Here is a 17,591-nt window from a genome sequence, read left to right as displayed (position 1 = left end):
CGTGGGGAGTGAGGGGGAGTGGCAATGGGGAGATGGTTCAGAGGTTAAAGGTACTTACTTGCAAAGCCTGCTGACCCAAGTTCAATTCCCTAGCACCCACATAAAACCAGACGCACAAAGTGGCGCATGGACAGGAGCATGATCAAATTGCTCTGTGCTCATATGTTAATGTTCTCAATGTTAAAAAAAAAAAAAAAAAAGTGGGGCCAGGGAGATAGCTTAGTGGTTAAGGCATTTGCCTGCAAAGCTTAAGAACCTAGGTTCAATTCCCTAGGACCCACATAAGCCAAATGCACAAGGCAGTGCATGCATCTGGAGTTTGTTTGCAGTGGATGGAGGCCCTGGCACACCCATTCTCTCTCTGTCTCATTCTCTGTGCTTCTCTCTCTCTCTCTTTCTCTTTCTCTCTCTCTCAAATAAATAAATAAAAATATTTTGTAAGTGGCACATGCATCTGGAGTTTATTTGCAGCAATAAGGAACCTTGCACATGCGTGTGCACACAACAGACACACAAATAAATAAATAAATAAATAAATAAATTTTCTTTTATAAAGAAATAAAATTTTGCCTCCATACCCCCTCCCTCAGCAGTTGGCTGCCTGGCACCTGAGGTCACCAGAACCGAGTCTACAGTGGGTGTCCAGGAAGAGCAGGCTATCCACAGGGACAGCCCAGCACATGTGATAAAGACCCATCCCCGGGAGGCCACGGTCAGGTCTGCTTCTTGGAGGCATACCTCTAGCCCAGCTCCCCCAGAAGTCTCAAGCTATTTTGTTCATGAGGATTGTGTGCAAAGTCCCACTTGGCTCAGGGCCACCAATGCCATTGCTTCCACAGAATCCTGTGGCAGAAGCAGGAAATACACCCATGTGGGCTGAGATGCTGGTATCTTGGGTTGGTATCCTTGCTATAGCTCCTGCCAGGGCAGAGGCCTCAGGCGGTGGAACCTCTCTGTGCCTCAGGTGTCCCCTTTGGAAGTGTCCAGGAATCAGGGTGCTGTGAAGGCCAAGCACAGGCAAACCTCCTCGTGCCTTGTCTGGTACATCCTTGGGGCTCAGTGAACACAAGCTACATGGCCCTTACAGCTGTGGTCCATCTGCCACCCCAGCTCGTGGGGCCTACAGATCACTGCTGTGGGGATCTGTCTGGTCTTTTGCACTTGCTCAGGGAAACGGTCCTTGTCACAGACAAAGCCCAGGGCCCAGACTCTGAGGCCTCAGAGGTTTTCCCCAGCCCTCCAAACCTATTACACAGGCCTCGGTGGGATCCCAGAGGTCCCGTCCCCTGCGCACTGGCAAGAACAGACCACACATGTTCCTTCACTGGGGCTGCCTTGAAGGGTTGATTTAAGACAGCCTTTTCCTCCTGGTACCACACATGAAGCGGCCACCTGAGGGCAGCGCCAGGTGCCCACACAGGAGCAGGGTGGCAGAAGCCCAGTGCTGCTAAGATGTGGGAGGAGACCCACAGAGTCAGTTCAGAAGGTAGCTAGTGAAAAGGGATTTATATATTAAGCAAGGGATCAGGGCTCCAGCCCTTTCATTATACAGAAAGGGATACTGAGGCCAGCAAGAGCAACATTTTGCCTAGGGAGATGGCGAAAATTAATGGAAGAGCCAAAAGCAAAACCCCAAGATACTGAAATGCCCCTTCTATGACACCCAGTTTTCCCTGCCCCCAGAGCTGGTGCTCTATCCAACACAGGCCCTCCTTCTCTTTCCTCCTTCCCCTGTCAAAGCTGCTCTTGACGGGTACGGGAGGATCTCAGAGGGGAGGAAACCACAGGGAACGTGAGGCACAGCTTGTGTCTCTCTGACAAGGGTATAAACAGCCAACCCACTGAGGCTCCCTTCCCTATGGTCTTACCTTCCCCAAACGGCTGTGTCTGCATCTGCAGGCGGATCTTAACGAGGTCCACGGGCCCGCCCACGCCCACAGAGACCACACCTGCCACCATGCTGGCCAGGAGCAGGTCAGACAGGCTGCGGCCAGAGCGGGCCTCGGGCTCTCCGCAGCCGTGCTGGCTGAGGAACCTGTGGGTGTTACTGAAGACCCCAAACACCACCGAATTGTAGACAGCAATGCTGGCCAGGGGGAAGGACATGCCCTTGAAGAAGCCGAACACCTGTGGGGAGGAAGACCCAGCAGAAGAAAACGTGAGGACGGGGCACACCCGCGGGGGCCTCTGTCTGCGGATCAGGCCCCGAGCTCTCTTCCTGCCCCAGTGTCCCAAGGGCACATGGCTTCGGCCCTGCCCTCCTGAGGCCTTCAGGTGATGCGTGTAAGAGACACCCATGACCAATAAACTACTGGACATGGGAAGAGCCTCAAAGAGGGTTCTGATGACTTGGGGAGACTGCAGATGGGAGCCATGCATGACCCCAGAGCAGTCAAGCAACCCCTGGGGAAGTCACTTTTGCAAGGTTGGGTTACAGCCTGGAGTATGCAGGGGGAGATGTGTGTAAGAGAGAGAGGAAGGAGGAGGAGGAAGAAGAGGAAAAAGAGGAAGAGGAGGGAAAGGAGGGAAGGAGAAGAAAAGAGAGGGAAGGGGCCAGGGTGTGGTGGCGCATGCCATTAATCCCAGCACTCGGGAGGTAGAGGTAGGTGGATCACCATGAGTTTCAGGCCAATCTGAGACTACATAGTGAATTCTAAGTCAGTCTGGGTTAGAGTGAGACCCTAACTCAAAAAAAAAAAAAAAAAAAAGAGGAAAAGAAAGGAAGGGAGGGGAGAAGAGAGAAGAGTTAGTTGTGGGGACCTTTGACCAATACAATGTCTGGAGATGGAAAGAAATCAGACTATGGCCAAGGGGAGGCTGAGGAACCTATGTTTAGGCACCAAACATGCCTCATCACCTGTCACTCACACACAGCATTCTCCCATCACTTGCCACGTGCCAGGCCCTAGGTAACACCAAAAAAAACAGTGTTTACCCATGCCAAGTTCAAGATCTGGGAGCGGGGCCAGTGAGGGCTGTTGGCAGATGGGTGGAGGAGGGAGGTAGGAACAGATGAGCAGGATACACTAAGTCTGTGGTGAGGAGCTAAGAAAGTGGTCCTTCCGGGGGCACCAGAGCCGCCCTACAGCAGTGAGCCCTTCAGAGTGGCAGCGTCCTGCAAGAGTGGCTGGAGAAGGGAATCCCAGCTGCACAAAGGAAAGGATTATGCACCTAAAGGATACTGGAGGCTGAGGAGCAGTGCTTCCTGCTGGGGTCAGAGCCCCTTCTATAAGTGCATTCTCAACACCACAGACACTCTGAGGAAAACTAGAAGCTTCCACAGGCCTTCAGAACAGATTATACAGCCGGGCGTGGTGGCGCACGCCTTAAATCCCAGAACTTGGGAGGCAGAAGTAGGAGGATCACCACCGTGAGTTCAAGGCCACCCTGAGGCTACCTAGTGAATTCCAGATCAGCCTGGGCTAGAGCGAAACCCCTACCCTGAAAACAAAAAAAAATACCAAGTAAGAGAATATGCAAACTGATAACATTCCATGTGTGCTGCTCCCTGGTTTCCAGAGGCAGGATACTCACATGTGTGCATATACATGTGCACACACAGACACGCGCACACACACACACACACACACACACACACACAGACACGCACACACACGTGCTCACATCCTGCTTCAGGCCCTCCCTCCGTAACAACGTTCCACAGATAATGTGGGCCACTGTTTGGCCAGGGCTGTGGTGTTCCAGAAACACCGCCCGACGTCCTCACTGAAGGCCCAGAGCTGGGACACTGGTTGTCAGGCGCTGTGGGAAAATGTGGGCCACAAAGAAAGAATTAATGGCCACTTTTAAGAGACTGAGGAATCTCCCCAGCATGAGTCTGGAACACCAAGAACTAGCCTGGCTGTTCTTACCCTGATTCCACAGCAGCCCATCGAGAGTTAAAAACAACATGGGCGGGCAAGGTGTACTTGCCTTGGACAATCCTGGTACCCACGGGAGGCTCCAGAGCCCAGGGTATAGGTTAGGATGGAGCCTCCGACATCAACGGGCCACACTTCTGGACTGAAGGAAAGGCTGTAGGGCCACCACGAAGCTTACTACATACCTCACCATTTCTTTAGATCAGCTCGGTTCATTCTGTTTTCAGTTCCCCAAAGGGTAGTCTTGAAAAGGTGCCCACTAATTCTCACAGAAGCCCATGCTTTCTCAACCAAACATTATTCAGTTTCCCATTGGGAAAGAAACAGCCCAGGTCACATGACCAGCCCCACCCCCTCCCGCCTCACAGCAGGATAAATGGGGGAGTCTCACCACTCATCCTGTTTGTGAAAAACACAGTCTACCTTGTTTTTGCAGGAATTTTCCAGACTATGGTTCCAGACTCCTCGGGATCTCCCCAGACAAATTACACAAAACCAGTTCCTCCCCCAGCGTGCTGAACCGGGTGCCAGGGCTAAGTCAGGATAAGGGAATATTTGCCATGTGGTGTGAGATGACCAGAGAAAATGGGCCAAAGGTGACGAGCTAGGGTGAACGGCTTTGCACCCACTATGCTGATGTGCGAATGTGGCCTGTCCCCAGGCTGTGGGAGGCCCTGGCTGGCACGTCCACCCACCCGGGGATGCTCACTTACGGTTTCCCTCCTGTACACAGTCCGAATGCAGCTGAGTGTGTTTCCATAGCCAATGCCGGCCTGCAGGCGAGTCTGTGGAGAAAGCAGGCAAAGATGGAGCACCCACTCAGAGCTCAATCACATTCTTAGGTCCCCAAAAGACCCAGAGAGGAAGACCGTGCCCAAAGTGACCCAGCCAGGAAGGGTGCCAGGTTCAGTCCTGACCAGCCTGGTGTGCCATACGGGCACACTGCCCCAATGTACCCTTCTGCTATGAGGAGCAGAAGCCTGCTTTAGAAAAGGCCCCAGGAGAGGTGTGGGGGCGGGGATGGAGAGATGGCTCAGTGATTAAAGTCTTGCTTGCAAAGCCTAACAGTCCAGGTTCAGTTCCCCAGCACCCACGTAAAACCAGATACGAAAAGTGGTGCACGCGTCTGGAATTTGCACGCACTGGCAGGAAGCCCTGGTATGCCCATATTCGTTCTCTCTGCCTCTTTCTCTCTGTGTGTCTCTCTTTCAAATAAATAAATATTTTAATTTATTTAATTTGAGAAAGAAAGAATGGATGGGTGTGCCAGGGCCTTTAGCCACTGTGAACAAACTCCAGGTGCATGCGCCACTAGGTGCATCTGGCTTTACATGGGCTCTGAGGAATCAAACCTGGGTCCTTAGACTTTGCAGGCAAGTGCCTTAACCACTAAGCCATCTCTCCAGCCCACTGAAAATATTTTTAAGAGCTGGAGAGATGGCTTAGCAGTTAAGCGCTTGCCTGTGTAGCCTAAGGACCCTGGTTTAAGGCTTGATTCCCCAGGACCCACGTAAGCCAGATGCATAAGATGGCACATGCATCTGGAGTTCGTTTGCAGTGACTGGAGGCCCTGGTGTGCCCTCCTTTCCTTCTTTCTTTGTCTGTTGCTCTCAAATAAATAAATTAAATTAAACAAAATATTTTTTAAAGGATCAAGATCAGCTATGTGATGGTGATGGGCACTGTATGAGCCCTGTTTCTTGAGTACAAAATGCCAAACATCGGGGCTCCATCCTACCTGTTGCTCTCTGCCACTCCACCCTCCTAATGTCCTGGGGACATCTACTTTCTAGCCCCAGGACCACCTCCTGAGTCCTTGCCCTCTGCTGCATCCCCTTCACCTCCACCCTCTCTCTCTCTCTACACTGGCCTTTAAAAAAAAAAAAATCAAGAATGCAACTGGCATCCATCCACCTTTTAAAAAGATATTCAGGGCTGGAGAGATGGCTTAGCGGTTAAGCGCTTGCCTGTGAAGCCTAAGGACCCCGGTTCGAGGCTCGGTTCCCCAGGTCCCACGTTAGCCAGATGCACAAGGGGGCGCACGCATCTGGAGTTCATTTGCAGGGGCTGGAAGCCCTGGCGCTCCCATTCTCTCTCTCTACCTGTCTTTCTCTCTGTGTCTGTCGCTCTCAAATAAATAAATAAATAAATTTTTAAGAAAAAGATATTCAGTCACAGAAAATAAATAAGAGGGCTGACGAGATGGCTCAGCAGTTAAGGAACTAGCTTGCAAAGCCTAACGACCTGGGTTTGATTCCACAGGACCCACATAGAGCCAGATGCACAAAGTGACACATACATCTGGAGTTCGTTTTCAGTGGCTAGAGGCCTTGGTACACACATTCTCATTCATTCTCTCTCTCTTCCCCTCTCTCTTTTCAAATAAATAAATAAATAAAAATATATTTTAAAAAAATAGCAAACAGGGCTGGAAAGATATCAGGCTTAGCAGTTAAGGCATTTGCCAGGACCCAGATTCGATTCCCCACAGTATCCAAGTAAAGCCAGGTACACAAGGTGGCACATGCATCTGGAGTTCGTTTGCAGTAGCTAGAGGCCCTGGTGTGCACACATTCATTCTCTCTCTCTCCCTGTTTCAAATAAAAAGTAAAAACAAACAAACAAAAAAAAGGTTGAAGGAAGAATGTTCAATAAATAGTGAATAGATGACTGTGTGTTTATGTGTACATGTATAGCATGTGTGTGATGTGTGGCACATACACGTGTGTGTGCAGGTGTGTGCCTCGTATGTACACAATGCAGAGGCCATGGGAGAACATCTTGTGTCCTCTCATCCACAGATCTTTTTCCTTGAAATGGGATCTCTCCCTCAACTTGAAGCTGCTATCTGTCAACAACGTGAGGTCCACTCTGAGCGTCCCCCACAAACAACATGGACTATTGCCAGAACTCATGCTGCCCACCGGAACTAGTTGGGGAGACCCAGTGGCTGAAGACACCACATGCTTCAGTTTCAGGACACTGAGTGTGGTGGTTTGAATAGATGGCCCCCAATATATTCAATTTTTTATTTGTTTGTAGTTTGCATTTGCAGCCACCTGGCTGGAGGCACCATCTCTGGGTGGATCTTAAGGTATGGTGGTGGGTTTCAGATTTCATTGTAAAGATATGCAAAATGTGCTTAGCAGGAGTTCCTGAAGTGTGCTGTGGCTTTTGGCTTGTGCTTCTCCCCCTCTGCTTTGTCCTGTGAAGGCAGGCCAGCTTCTTCTGCCATTTATGGAACTTCCCCTGGATCTATAAGCTACAATAAATATCCTTTCCTCCCTAACTGTGCCTGGTCTGGAAGTTCATCTTAGTGAACCTGAAGCTGTCTGCTACACTGAGAAATCAAGCTGAAAGCCTCCTCTCCGATGACTAGCTCTCGTTGTGTTGGGAAGTGCTCTGCAGGCTACTAGAGGGTGGGGTTGGAGAGAAAAGTCATCAAAAGTCTTAGCCAAGCTGGACGCCTTTAATCTCAGCACTCGGGAGGCAGAGGTAGGAGGATTGCAGTGAGTTCGAGGCCACCCTGAGTCTCTATAGTGAATTCTAGCTCAGCCTGAGCTAAAGTGAAACCCTGCCTTGAAAAACCCAAAACCAAAACAAAACAAAACAGTCTTAGCCAGCAGTGGCTCCAACATATGTGCTACACAACTGACCAGCCAGGCAAGAGGTATCCATGGGTGAAATAGTAGCGTAACTGTTATGGAGGTACCCAACTGTTCTCTTGATTGGACCAGAGGCCACTCAATGGGGAAGAAATTCATGCCAGGTAATGAAAAGCTTGTTTAAAAATCTATAGCCTGGAGTGGTATATCTGTTATGGGGGAAACCAACCACTCCCTAATTGGACTGGAGGCCCACTCCATGGGAGGGCATACATGCCTGATACTGAAAACCTATGATGGGGGAAGTCATGAGCTACATGGGGGTGTAACATCTGCTGGTGTCTGTCTAAATGTACATATTATGCTCACTAAACTACCAGGTAAACATTTCTCATAACATTCGTACCCATATATTAATACTACTCTCACTTTTGGTTAGAGTAGCTTCTCTTTTCAGATGGCAGTGACCTTGGGATGACTCAGAAGGCACCACAGTGCTGAGAAGTGACAGAGGAGTGCTCAGCACTGAAATATCTCTATCATACCTTCCAAGGCTCAGGGTCCATTGTGGAAGAGGTGGTGGAAAGAACGTAAGAGCCAAAGGAAGGGTAGGACTCCTTACAACGTGCTCCTCCAGACATAAAATGGCCTGGATATCCATGACCTCACAGTGCCTGACACTACCTACCCAAGACCATCATAATAGAAGGAAAATATGATATCAAAATAAAAGAGAGACTGATCAAGAGGGGAAGGGTACACAATGGAGAATAGAATTGTGAAGGGGAATGTAGGGGGGAGGGAATTACCATGCTTCATTGTGTATGAAAGTGGTCAATAAAAAAATAATTTTTTAGAAACGTCTATAGCCTGGGAAGCTCATAGACCTTATGGTGTGTGTGTGGGGGGGGGGGCAGTTACTCTGGCTCAATGGATATGTTGTGGCAATCATTGTGTCCTCTAAATATTTAGATTGTGTTTATGAGCACAGATTATTGCTGCTCTCACCTTTGGCCAAAGCAGCTTTGTTTTGCAATGTCGGCGGATACTGAAGACTCAAAACTGATCAAAGCGCTGTGAATAAGTGACTGCTGAGCGCTCAGCACTCAATGAGACATCTCTATCACAACCTCCAAGGCCCAGCCGGGAACCCTGGAGAAGAGGGGGACAGAAAGAATCCGAGAACCACAGAGGACAGGGATGAGTACTGCAGGACCCTATCCTACACAGTGATGGCTACATTCATGACCTCAGCGTGGCTGTTGCCACCTCTATAAGAACTGCACAATATCGGGCCCATCAACGCAGAGGACGATGTTGTAGCCAGGTCCACATTGCTGGATTGAACATCCAAAGCAGACACAGTTTATGAGAGGAAGGGGTTTATTTCAAGCTTGCAGATCCATGGGACATTCCACCCAACTGTGGAAGAGGCTGGCTACCATTCATAAAGCCAAGCAGAGAGACACCACCAGACAGCCAGCACCACACGCCAGAGCTCAAAACATCTCTCTGCATCCCTTTAGGCTGGAATTCAGACCCTCCCCAGAGAAAGGAGTCTGCCAGCTAGGGGCTGAAGCTGCAAACTCCATTTTAATAAAGTGCCTGACTTAGTGGTTAAGGTGCTTGCTCCAAAGCCAAAGGACCCAGGTTTGATTCCCCAGGACCCACATAAGCCAGATGCACAAGGTGGCGCATGTGCCTGGAGTTTGTTTGCAGTGGCTGGAGGCCCTGGCGTGCCCATTCTATCAGTCTCTTTCTCAAATAAATAAAAATTAAAAATGTAAAATGTCTGAGTCTATGGGGGACATGCATTCAATCTGCCACAACAGAGGAGAGTCTTAAAAAGTCAAAAGAGGGACCAGTTGGAGAGAAGAAGGAGTTCAGTGGAATGAGCAAAGGAGAGGACAAAAGCAGGTGATAGGAGAGAATTATGAATAAGTTACATTATATTCATGTATGAACACTGTCAGTAAAATTTATTTCAAACTCTTCAAGTGAGGCCCTGCATAATTAGGATTATTATGTGAGGACTTAATTGCTTATCTGTGGCTGATGGATACTACAAAAATTAAACAGTTTTGTCTCATCAGCTGTCATGAGTGTTCGTATATTTAAAGTGTGGCCCAAGACAATTCTTATTTATCCAGTGTGGCCCAAAATGTCGGATGTCCCCCGTGTTGGGGAACGCTATGGATAAAAATAAACTGAGGTTAAGCAGGGCTGAGTGGTGATGAGGAAAACATGATTTGAAAGTGGGAAGTGGAAGAGATGCCCTGAGAGATGTGGCAGCGTGGGAACTGGACCCTTGTAATCTCTTTGTTGAGCAGAGCCATAGAGGTCTACCTTCAGGTCCTTGCGTTCTCAACAAGGACAAGGACCAGGGGACACCTCCCTGTGCTCCCCACTTAAAGCCAGCATGAGCTCAACTCTGACCCTGGCTGGTCACAACTCTGCCATTGAATGGTAGCCTGCCCTGTAGAGATCAAGTCCCCATTCAGGGTTAGTGCAGATGGCACTCGTATGAATAGCACATGAGCGGCCTCGTCCAGGAACAAAACTCGGATACCTAGCTGGGCGTGGTGGCGCACGCCTTAAACCCAGCACTCGGGAGGCAGAGGTAGGAGGATCGCCATGAGTTCAAGGCCACCCTGAGACTCCAGAGTGAATTCCAGGTCAGTCTGGGCCAGAGTGAGACCCTACCTCGAAAAAAAAAAAAAAAAAAAAAAAAAACTTGGATACCAGAATCTCTTCAAAGCCATGGCTGAGGCTGAGGCAAAGGTCGCCTAGACACGCTGAGAACTGGCATGACGCTAAACTCAGCAGTCAAGACAAGGTACCAGGACAATGGGAGCTGATCTTGGGTGCACACTGATGCCATATGAGCCGCTTGGGGCATTTATATCACTTGGAAACACAGGTACCACTGGCTTTACAGATATATTTCCAGTATTCGTTTCCTATTGCTTCCGGAGGGGCTTAAAACAATGCACGTTTAAGCTGGGCAAGGTGGCACACACCTTTAGTCCCAGCACTCAGAAGGCAGAGGTAGGAGGTTCACTGTGAGTTCGAGGCCACCCTGAGAGTATATATTGAATCCCATACCAGCCTGGACCAGAGCGAGACCCCACCTCAAAGGAATAATGCAAGTTAATTTTTATAGAGCTTTAGGGGCCAGAAACCCCAAGTCCTATTCCACTGAGAAGCCATTCCCCTGCATCAGAGACAGAGCAGCCACAGGCAGGGAAGTAGTCTTTGCCTGGGAACAGCAGCTCAGGGCCTGATGATGGAGCCTGTAAATGGTTTATAATCACGAACTTGACAGGCCCTAGAGTCGCCTAGGAAAAGAGCCTCTAGGTCTGCCTATGAAGGGCTTTCTTGATTAGGTTGAGTTTGGAAGACTCAGCTTAACTATGAGTGGCACCTTTCCGTGGGCTGGGGTTCCCACAGTGGATGAGAAGCAGAGAGCTGGCTGAGCAGCGGCCTTCCTCCCTCTCCGCTTCCTCACTGCAGACTGGACGTGAGCAGCTGCCTCACGCCCCTCTGCCATGCCTTCCCCACCATGATGGGCTGTACCCCCAAACCGCAAGCTGAAACAACCCATTTCTCTTTTTGTCATGTATTTTAGTCTTATTAATGAGACAAGTAGCTTATATGGGGTCTTCTACAAGTGAGTCCTGGGACCTTAGGAAGACCACTTATTTGCCTCCAGCCACTCAGAAGTTGGCTCATAAAGGTAGGAATGCAATGCTTGTTACTGTCTTCAGTTCCTCCAAGGACAATCTTTACAATGGCTTCAGAGAGGTTCTGTGTGCCCATTTTACAGGCAAGCAAATCAAGGCTCGGTTCAATGAGTCAATGAAGGGTAGGTGGTGAGGTTGAGATTGCACTGATATTTGTGCTTGTTTGGGCCTTCTCAGTGGGCAGGGACTACATAGAAAATGTCAGCCAAGAGGAAGGAGGATGTTCTAAAGTAAACACATGCCTAGTGCCCTGCCGCTGGGCATATCAGAGGCAGGACACCTGAGCCTCACCACCACACGGGTGCTTTGGCAGGAGGCTCTCATGCTGAACATGAACCAGATCCTCTTACAGAAAAGTTTTCCCCAAATACAGCCCATGAATGTTGGGACTTTAAGTGACAGCCGAATCTTGGAGAGAAACATAGATGGAACCACTCAGAGCTTTTGAGCATCCTGCTTCCTAAACTGTGAAATAATAAATTTGGGGACTTTAAAAAATATTTTATTTATTTATTTGGGTGGGGGGGAGAAAGAGGCAGAGAATTGGTACATCAGGGTCTCTAGCCACTGCATATGAACTCCAGAACTTATGTGCCACCTTGTACATCTGGCTTTACATGGGTCCTGGAGAATTAGACCTCATCCTTCAGTTTTACAGGCAAGTGCCTTAACCAGTAAGTCATCTTTCCAACCCTTTTTAATTTTTTTTAATGAGAGTAAGAGAGAGAAATGGCATGCTAGGGCCTCCAGCCACTGCAATCGAACTCTAGATGCATGTGCCACCTCATGTGCATGTGTAATCGTGTGTGCTTACATCACCTTGTGTGTCTGGCTTACGTGGGATCAGAAGAGCTGAACATGGGTCTTCAGGCTTCACAGGCAGGTGCCTTAACCGCTAAGCCATCTCTCCAGCCCTTTTTAACTTTTTATTGAAAATTTTCATACATGTACATAAAGTATTTTGATTAGAATCTCCTCCCATGATTTTTTGTCCCTTTTCCTGCTTTCTACTTAAATCCTTCTTCTTCCCAACTAGTCCTGCTTCTATTTTGATGTCAATTTTTTTTTTTTTTTTTTGCCTTCCTCCATCATCCATGACAACATGTTGATAGGCCCAATATTGTACAGGTCTTTTTCAGGTAGTGACAGTTGTTGCGAGGTCATGAATGCGACAGCCAGAGCATTCCCTCCCATCTTTTAGCTCTTTGATTCTTTCTGTTCCCTCTTCTGTAATGGTCCCTGAGCCTTGGATGGTGTGATAAGATGTCTCACTTAGCACAGAACACTCAACAGCCACTTATCTCAGAACATTGATGAGTTGAGTCTCCCTACTAATTAATACCATCTGAAAAGAAAACTCTAGCTGAAACTGAAAGCAGCACTAATATATGGACTTAAACATAAATATTTAAAAAATAAGTTGGTGGGCATGATATATCCATTTAGCCAAGCAACAGTCACAGCTCCCTCCCACCAACGGGCTTATGATCTCCCCACCATAGAATTTTGATAGGTTTTCAATATTAGGCATGCTTTCCTTCTGGTGGAGTGGACTTTAAATCCAATTAGAGAGCAGTTGGTTTTCCCCATAACAGACACACCACCATTGCACCAGCAAAAGTCCAAATCCCAAGACTCTACCAGCTTGGGATCTGGTAGGAGGCTTAATCACAAGCTTTTTCTATGACAAAACTTACCCTTGAAACTATACGTTGAATTAAACCCTTTCCTTTTTTAAGTATTTTCAGATCAGGTATTTTGTGCCAGCAACTAGAAGGTAGGGGACTACAGAAAATTGGTACTGAGAGGTGGCACTACTGCTGTGATAAGCCTCTCATGTAAATTGGGTTCATAAAGTGCTAAAGCAATCAACAGGGGTGAGAAAAAGAAAAAGGCAGACAAAAGCCTGTCTGGGTCAGTCAAAAGTAAATGTGACAAGATTTTTGTCAAGCCAGACTCACTGAAAACAAAACAAAACAAACATACAAACAAATAAGAAAACAGTTGACAGAATACCAAATTTGTACTTGTGAGCCTCTGGGAGGCCTTAAAGCCTGAACAAAGTTAATAATAACGGGACTGGAGAGATTTCTTAGTGGTTAAGGCTCTTGCCTGAGAAGCTTAAGGACCCAGGTTCAATTCCCCAGCACCCACATAAGCCAGATGCACAAGGTGGCACATGCATATGGAATTCATTTGCAGTGGCTAGAAGCCCTGGTATGCCCATTCTGTATGTCTGTTTCTCTTCTCTCTCTGCTTACAAATAAAATAAATATAAATAAATAAATAAGGGCCAGGTGTGGTGGTGCATGCCTTTAATCTCAGCACTTAGGAAGCAGAGGTAGGAGGATTGCTATGAGTTCAAGGCCACTCTGAGACTACATAGTGAATTTCAGGTCAGCCTGGGCTTGAACAAGACCTTGAAAATCAAAAGAAAAAAAAGTTTAATAAAGATATAATGACAGCGGCTGGAGAGATGGCTTAGCAGTTAAGTGCTTGCCTGTCATGCCTAAGGACCCCGGTTCAAGGCTCAATTCCCCAGGACCCACGTTAGCCAGATGCACAAGGGGTGCACGCATCTGGAGTTCGTTTGCAGTGGCTGGAAGCCCTGAGGCACCCATTCTTTCTCTTTCTCTCTCTGTCTGTCACTCTCAAATAAATAAATAAAATAAAAACAAAAAAAATTTTTTAAAGATATAATGACAGAACTGAGCCGGGTGTGGTGATGCACACCTTTAATCCCAGTACTGGGGAGGCAGAGGTAGAAGATTGCTGTGAGTTCGAGGCCACCCTGAGACTACATAGTGAATTCCAGGTCATCCTGAGCTACAATAAGACCCTACCTTGAAAAACCAAACCAAACAAACAAACAAACAAAAAAACACAACAAAAAGATATCATGACAGAATTTTGCAGACGAAAAAGACCAAGCTTTTCTCAGGGTGGACATTTGTCTCCCTATAGGAAGCTATGTACATTTCTCTCCTACAAGAAAGTACACTGGAGGTGGAAATTATTCACCCAGCCCAGAGGCCTCGGAACAGCCAGGTGTGGCCAACAGCAATGAGCTGCAGCCCAGGCCCAGAGACTTTCACACCCAGGGAGACTATGTGGGCTCAGCAGGTGAGAGTATGCCTATGGAATTCCTTGGCTCTAGACGCGTCAGAGCAACTGCAACCCATCTGAGCCTCTGAGCAGCCCTGGGACGGCACCCCAGCAGGAAAAGACAGCTTGTGGAGAATGACTGAGTTACCGTAGTGCCTCCCATGCCCTGATACCAACATTGATCTTCTTTCTTTCTTTTACTTTTTCTTTTTTCTTTTTCTTTTTTTTTCTTTTCTTTTTTGGTTTTTCAAGGTAGGGTCTCACTCTAGCCCAGGCTGACCTGGAATTCACTCTGTAGTCTCAGGGTGGCCTCGAACTCCCGACGATCCTCCCACCTCTGCCTCCCGAGTGCTGGGATTCAAGGTGTGCGCCACCACTCCTGGCCTCTTTCTTTCCTTCCTTCCTTCCTTCCTTCCTTCCTTCCTTCCTTCCTTCCTTCCTTCCTTCCTTCCTTCTTTCCTTCTTTCTTTCTTTCTTTCTTTCTTTCTTTCTTTCTTTCTTTCTTTCTTTCTTTCTTTCTTTCTTTCTTTTCTAAGGTAGGGTCTCACTCTAGCCCAGGCTGATCTAGAATTCATTCAGGGTGGCCTTGAACTCACAGTGATCCTCCCACCTCTTCCTCCTGAGTGCCGGGATGAAAGGCATGCGCCACCACTCCTAACCCAAGGTAGATCTTTTGAGGAAACAATCAACAAAAGGTAGGAAATCTTTTCTTTGCTGCATTGGGCCTTCCTAATATTCCTTAAGTCTTTTAACTACTGACTGCTGGGATCAACAGGCTTTTGCTTTGAGTGGTGGGAGATGAGTTTCAGTGATCCCGTCCACACACTGCACAAGGGTTCATTGCATAGACAGCGCTGACCTCTCAGTGTCTCGCAGATTTAGAGGGGCGGGGGAGATGGCTCAGTGGTTCAAGGCATTTGCTTGCAAAGCCTGCCAGCCTGCATTCCTTTGCTCGGAACCCCAAGTATTCACATAAAGCCAGATGCACAAAGTGGCACATGTATGGGGAGTTCATTTGCAGTGACAAGAGGCCCTGGCGCACCCATTCTCTCCCTCTCTGTCTTTTCCCCTTTCTGCTCATCAATAAATAAGTAAATAATAGTTTTAAAACTGGGGGAAAATAGAGCCAGGTGTGGTGGCGCACGCCTTTAATCCCAGCACTCAGGAGGCAGAGGTAGGAGGATCACTGTGAGTTTGAGGCCAGCCTGAGACTACAGAGTGAATTCCAGGTCAGCCTGGGCTAGAATGAGACTCTACCTCAAAAAAAAGAAAAAAAGAAAAAAAAAAAACTAGAAGAAAAAAGCGAAGGAAGGGATCAGTTCACACAGGGTGCAGAGCCAGGTATGGCTGTGAAATTCTTGGGAACTTTATGGTTGGGTACACAGCAAGTAGAATGAGAAAAATTCTCCAGCAGCCTGTGACTGTAAACATTAAAACAGCAGCTAAAACGCTTGAAGAAAGAAAAAAAAAAGGTAGCCTGTGAGGGTGTGCAAAAATGCTTCCAGAAGCCATAAGTTTATTAAAAGAAAACTGCAGGGCCAGCAGTAAGAGTTCTTGACCAACAAGGTCCTCGAGGCCCTAAAAATAATATAGACCATTGCCACTGCTGTTGGCTGCCCACCGGAAGTAGATGGTAAGACACTGTTGCCAAAGGCACCATATACTTCGGTTTTAGGACATGGAGGAATCAAGCCAGGACTGAACTAGAAGCTTCCTCCCTCATTAGCTAGGTATCATAGTGGCAGGCTGCTAGAGAAGAATTGTCACCAACAGTTCTGTTCAGCTGTGGGCCTTGACTGTGAAGCTACTGACAGGCCAGGCAACATGTACCCACGGGGGCAATAGTGGCACAACTGTTATGGGCACAACCAACTCCTTTCTGATTGGATTCAAGGCCCACTCCACAAAAGCGGAATTCACATCCGGTACTGTAAGCCCAGTCAAAAGCCTGTTGCTAAGGAGGCCATGGGCCTTAGGGAAGAAACTACTACCATTGCTTTGCTAAATGAATACCGCATGCCTGCCAAATTGCTTTCTGAGCATTCATAATCATGCCCATAGATTACTGCAGCTGTCATCTTTGATAAGAGATACCTTTCATAGTGGACGGCACTTACTACAAACTTATAACTGGCTACAGTGATGAGAATAAGCGACTGCTGAATTACTCAGCCCTAAATGGGACACCTCTATCACTCCCTCCAAGGTTCAGGGAACATTATGGAAGAATGGAGTGGAAGGAATGTAAGAGCCAAAGGAAGGGGAGGAATGCTTTGACGCCACCTACACAAGACCTGCATAATAGAAGGAGAAGATGACATAAAAGTCATCACATCAAAATAGAAGAGGGGCAAGTTGAACAGAAGGGATTCAGTAGAGAGGAACAGGGGGAAGAGGATAAAGGAGGATGGTTGGAGGGGATTATGACCATGGTACGTTGTGCATATCTATGAAGATTGTCAACAACAAAAAAATCTTAGGGCTGGAGAGATTGCTCAGTGGTAAAGGTGTTTGCCTGTGAAGCCACAGGACACAGATTCAATTCCCCAGGACCTACGTAAGCCAGATGCACAAGGGGCACATGTATCTGGTGGTCATTTGCAATGGCTACGGGCCCTGGCATGCACATTGTCTCTGTATTTTTCTCTCTTCTCTCTATCTCTGCTTGCAAATAAATAAATAAGAAATGTAAAAAACCTTTTAAAAACTTTAAAGCCTGGCCATGATGGTGCATACCTTAAATGGGAGGCTGAGGTAGGAGGTTTGATGCCAGCCTGAGATGATGTAGTGAATTCCAGGTTAGCCTGGGCTAGAGAGAGACCCTACCTCAAAAAACAAACAAGGGCTGGATAGATGTTTCAGCAGCTAAGATGTTTGCCTGCAAAGCCTAAGGACTCAGGTTCAATTCCCCAGGACCCATGTAAGCCAGATATTCAAGGTGGCGCATGCATATGGAGTTTGTTTGCAGTGGCTGGGGGCCCTGGCATGCCCATTATCTCTCCCTCTTTTCCTCTCTCTTTCTGCCTCTCTCTCTCTCTCAAATAAATAAATTTGTTAAAATGAAAAAGAAATACTAACTTGACATCCAAATCCTCTGAGGACTGCCCCACCTTGCCTGGATTCGGATCCATAGTTGTACCCCAGAACCTGATGCATGGGCAAGCCTGGGCACACTAGCCTTTCCCAAGTGTCCTCACCATTGTCTCCACTTCAGTGCCTCCGCCCTTCCTGGTCCCTTCCCTTTCTAGTTACTGGAA

At 47.8% G+C, this 17,591-nt stretch overlaps 1 protein-coding gene across 3 annotated transcripts in view; it reads right to left on the bottom strand.

Moving 5' to 3' along the window:
- Slc25a48 (solute carrier family 25 member 48) overlaps positions 1–17,591 on the bottom strand; it is a 54,000-nt gene that overhangs the window by 29,335 nt on the left and 7,074 nt on the right. For all 3 annotated transcript variants that reach the window (XM_045152803.1, XM_045152804.1, XR_006637736.1), the window contains exons 3-4: positions 4,595–4,666; positions 1,869–2,127 (exon numbers count right to left, since the gene is read on the bottom strand). In XM_045152803.1, the coding sequence (XP_045008738.1) occupies positions 1,869–2,127; positions 4,595–4,666 (331 nt within the window). The remainder of the gene's footprint in view (positions 1–1,868; positions 2,128–4,594; positions 4,667–17,591) is intronic.

The sequence above is a fragment of the Jaculus jaculus genome, chromosome 6 (genome assembly GCF_020740685.1).
Source record: "Jaculus jaculus isolate mJacJac1 chromosome 6, mJacJac1.mat.Y.cur, whole genome shotgun sequence".
In the NCBI taxonomy this organism is placed as follows: Eukaryota; Metazoa; Chordata; class Mammalia; order Rodentia; family Dipodidae; genus Jaculus; species Jaculus jaculus.
The sequence above is the reverse complement of the archived record's forward strand: the minus strand, read 5'-3'. Positions and strand labels throughout refer to the sequence as shown.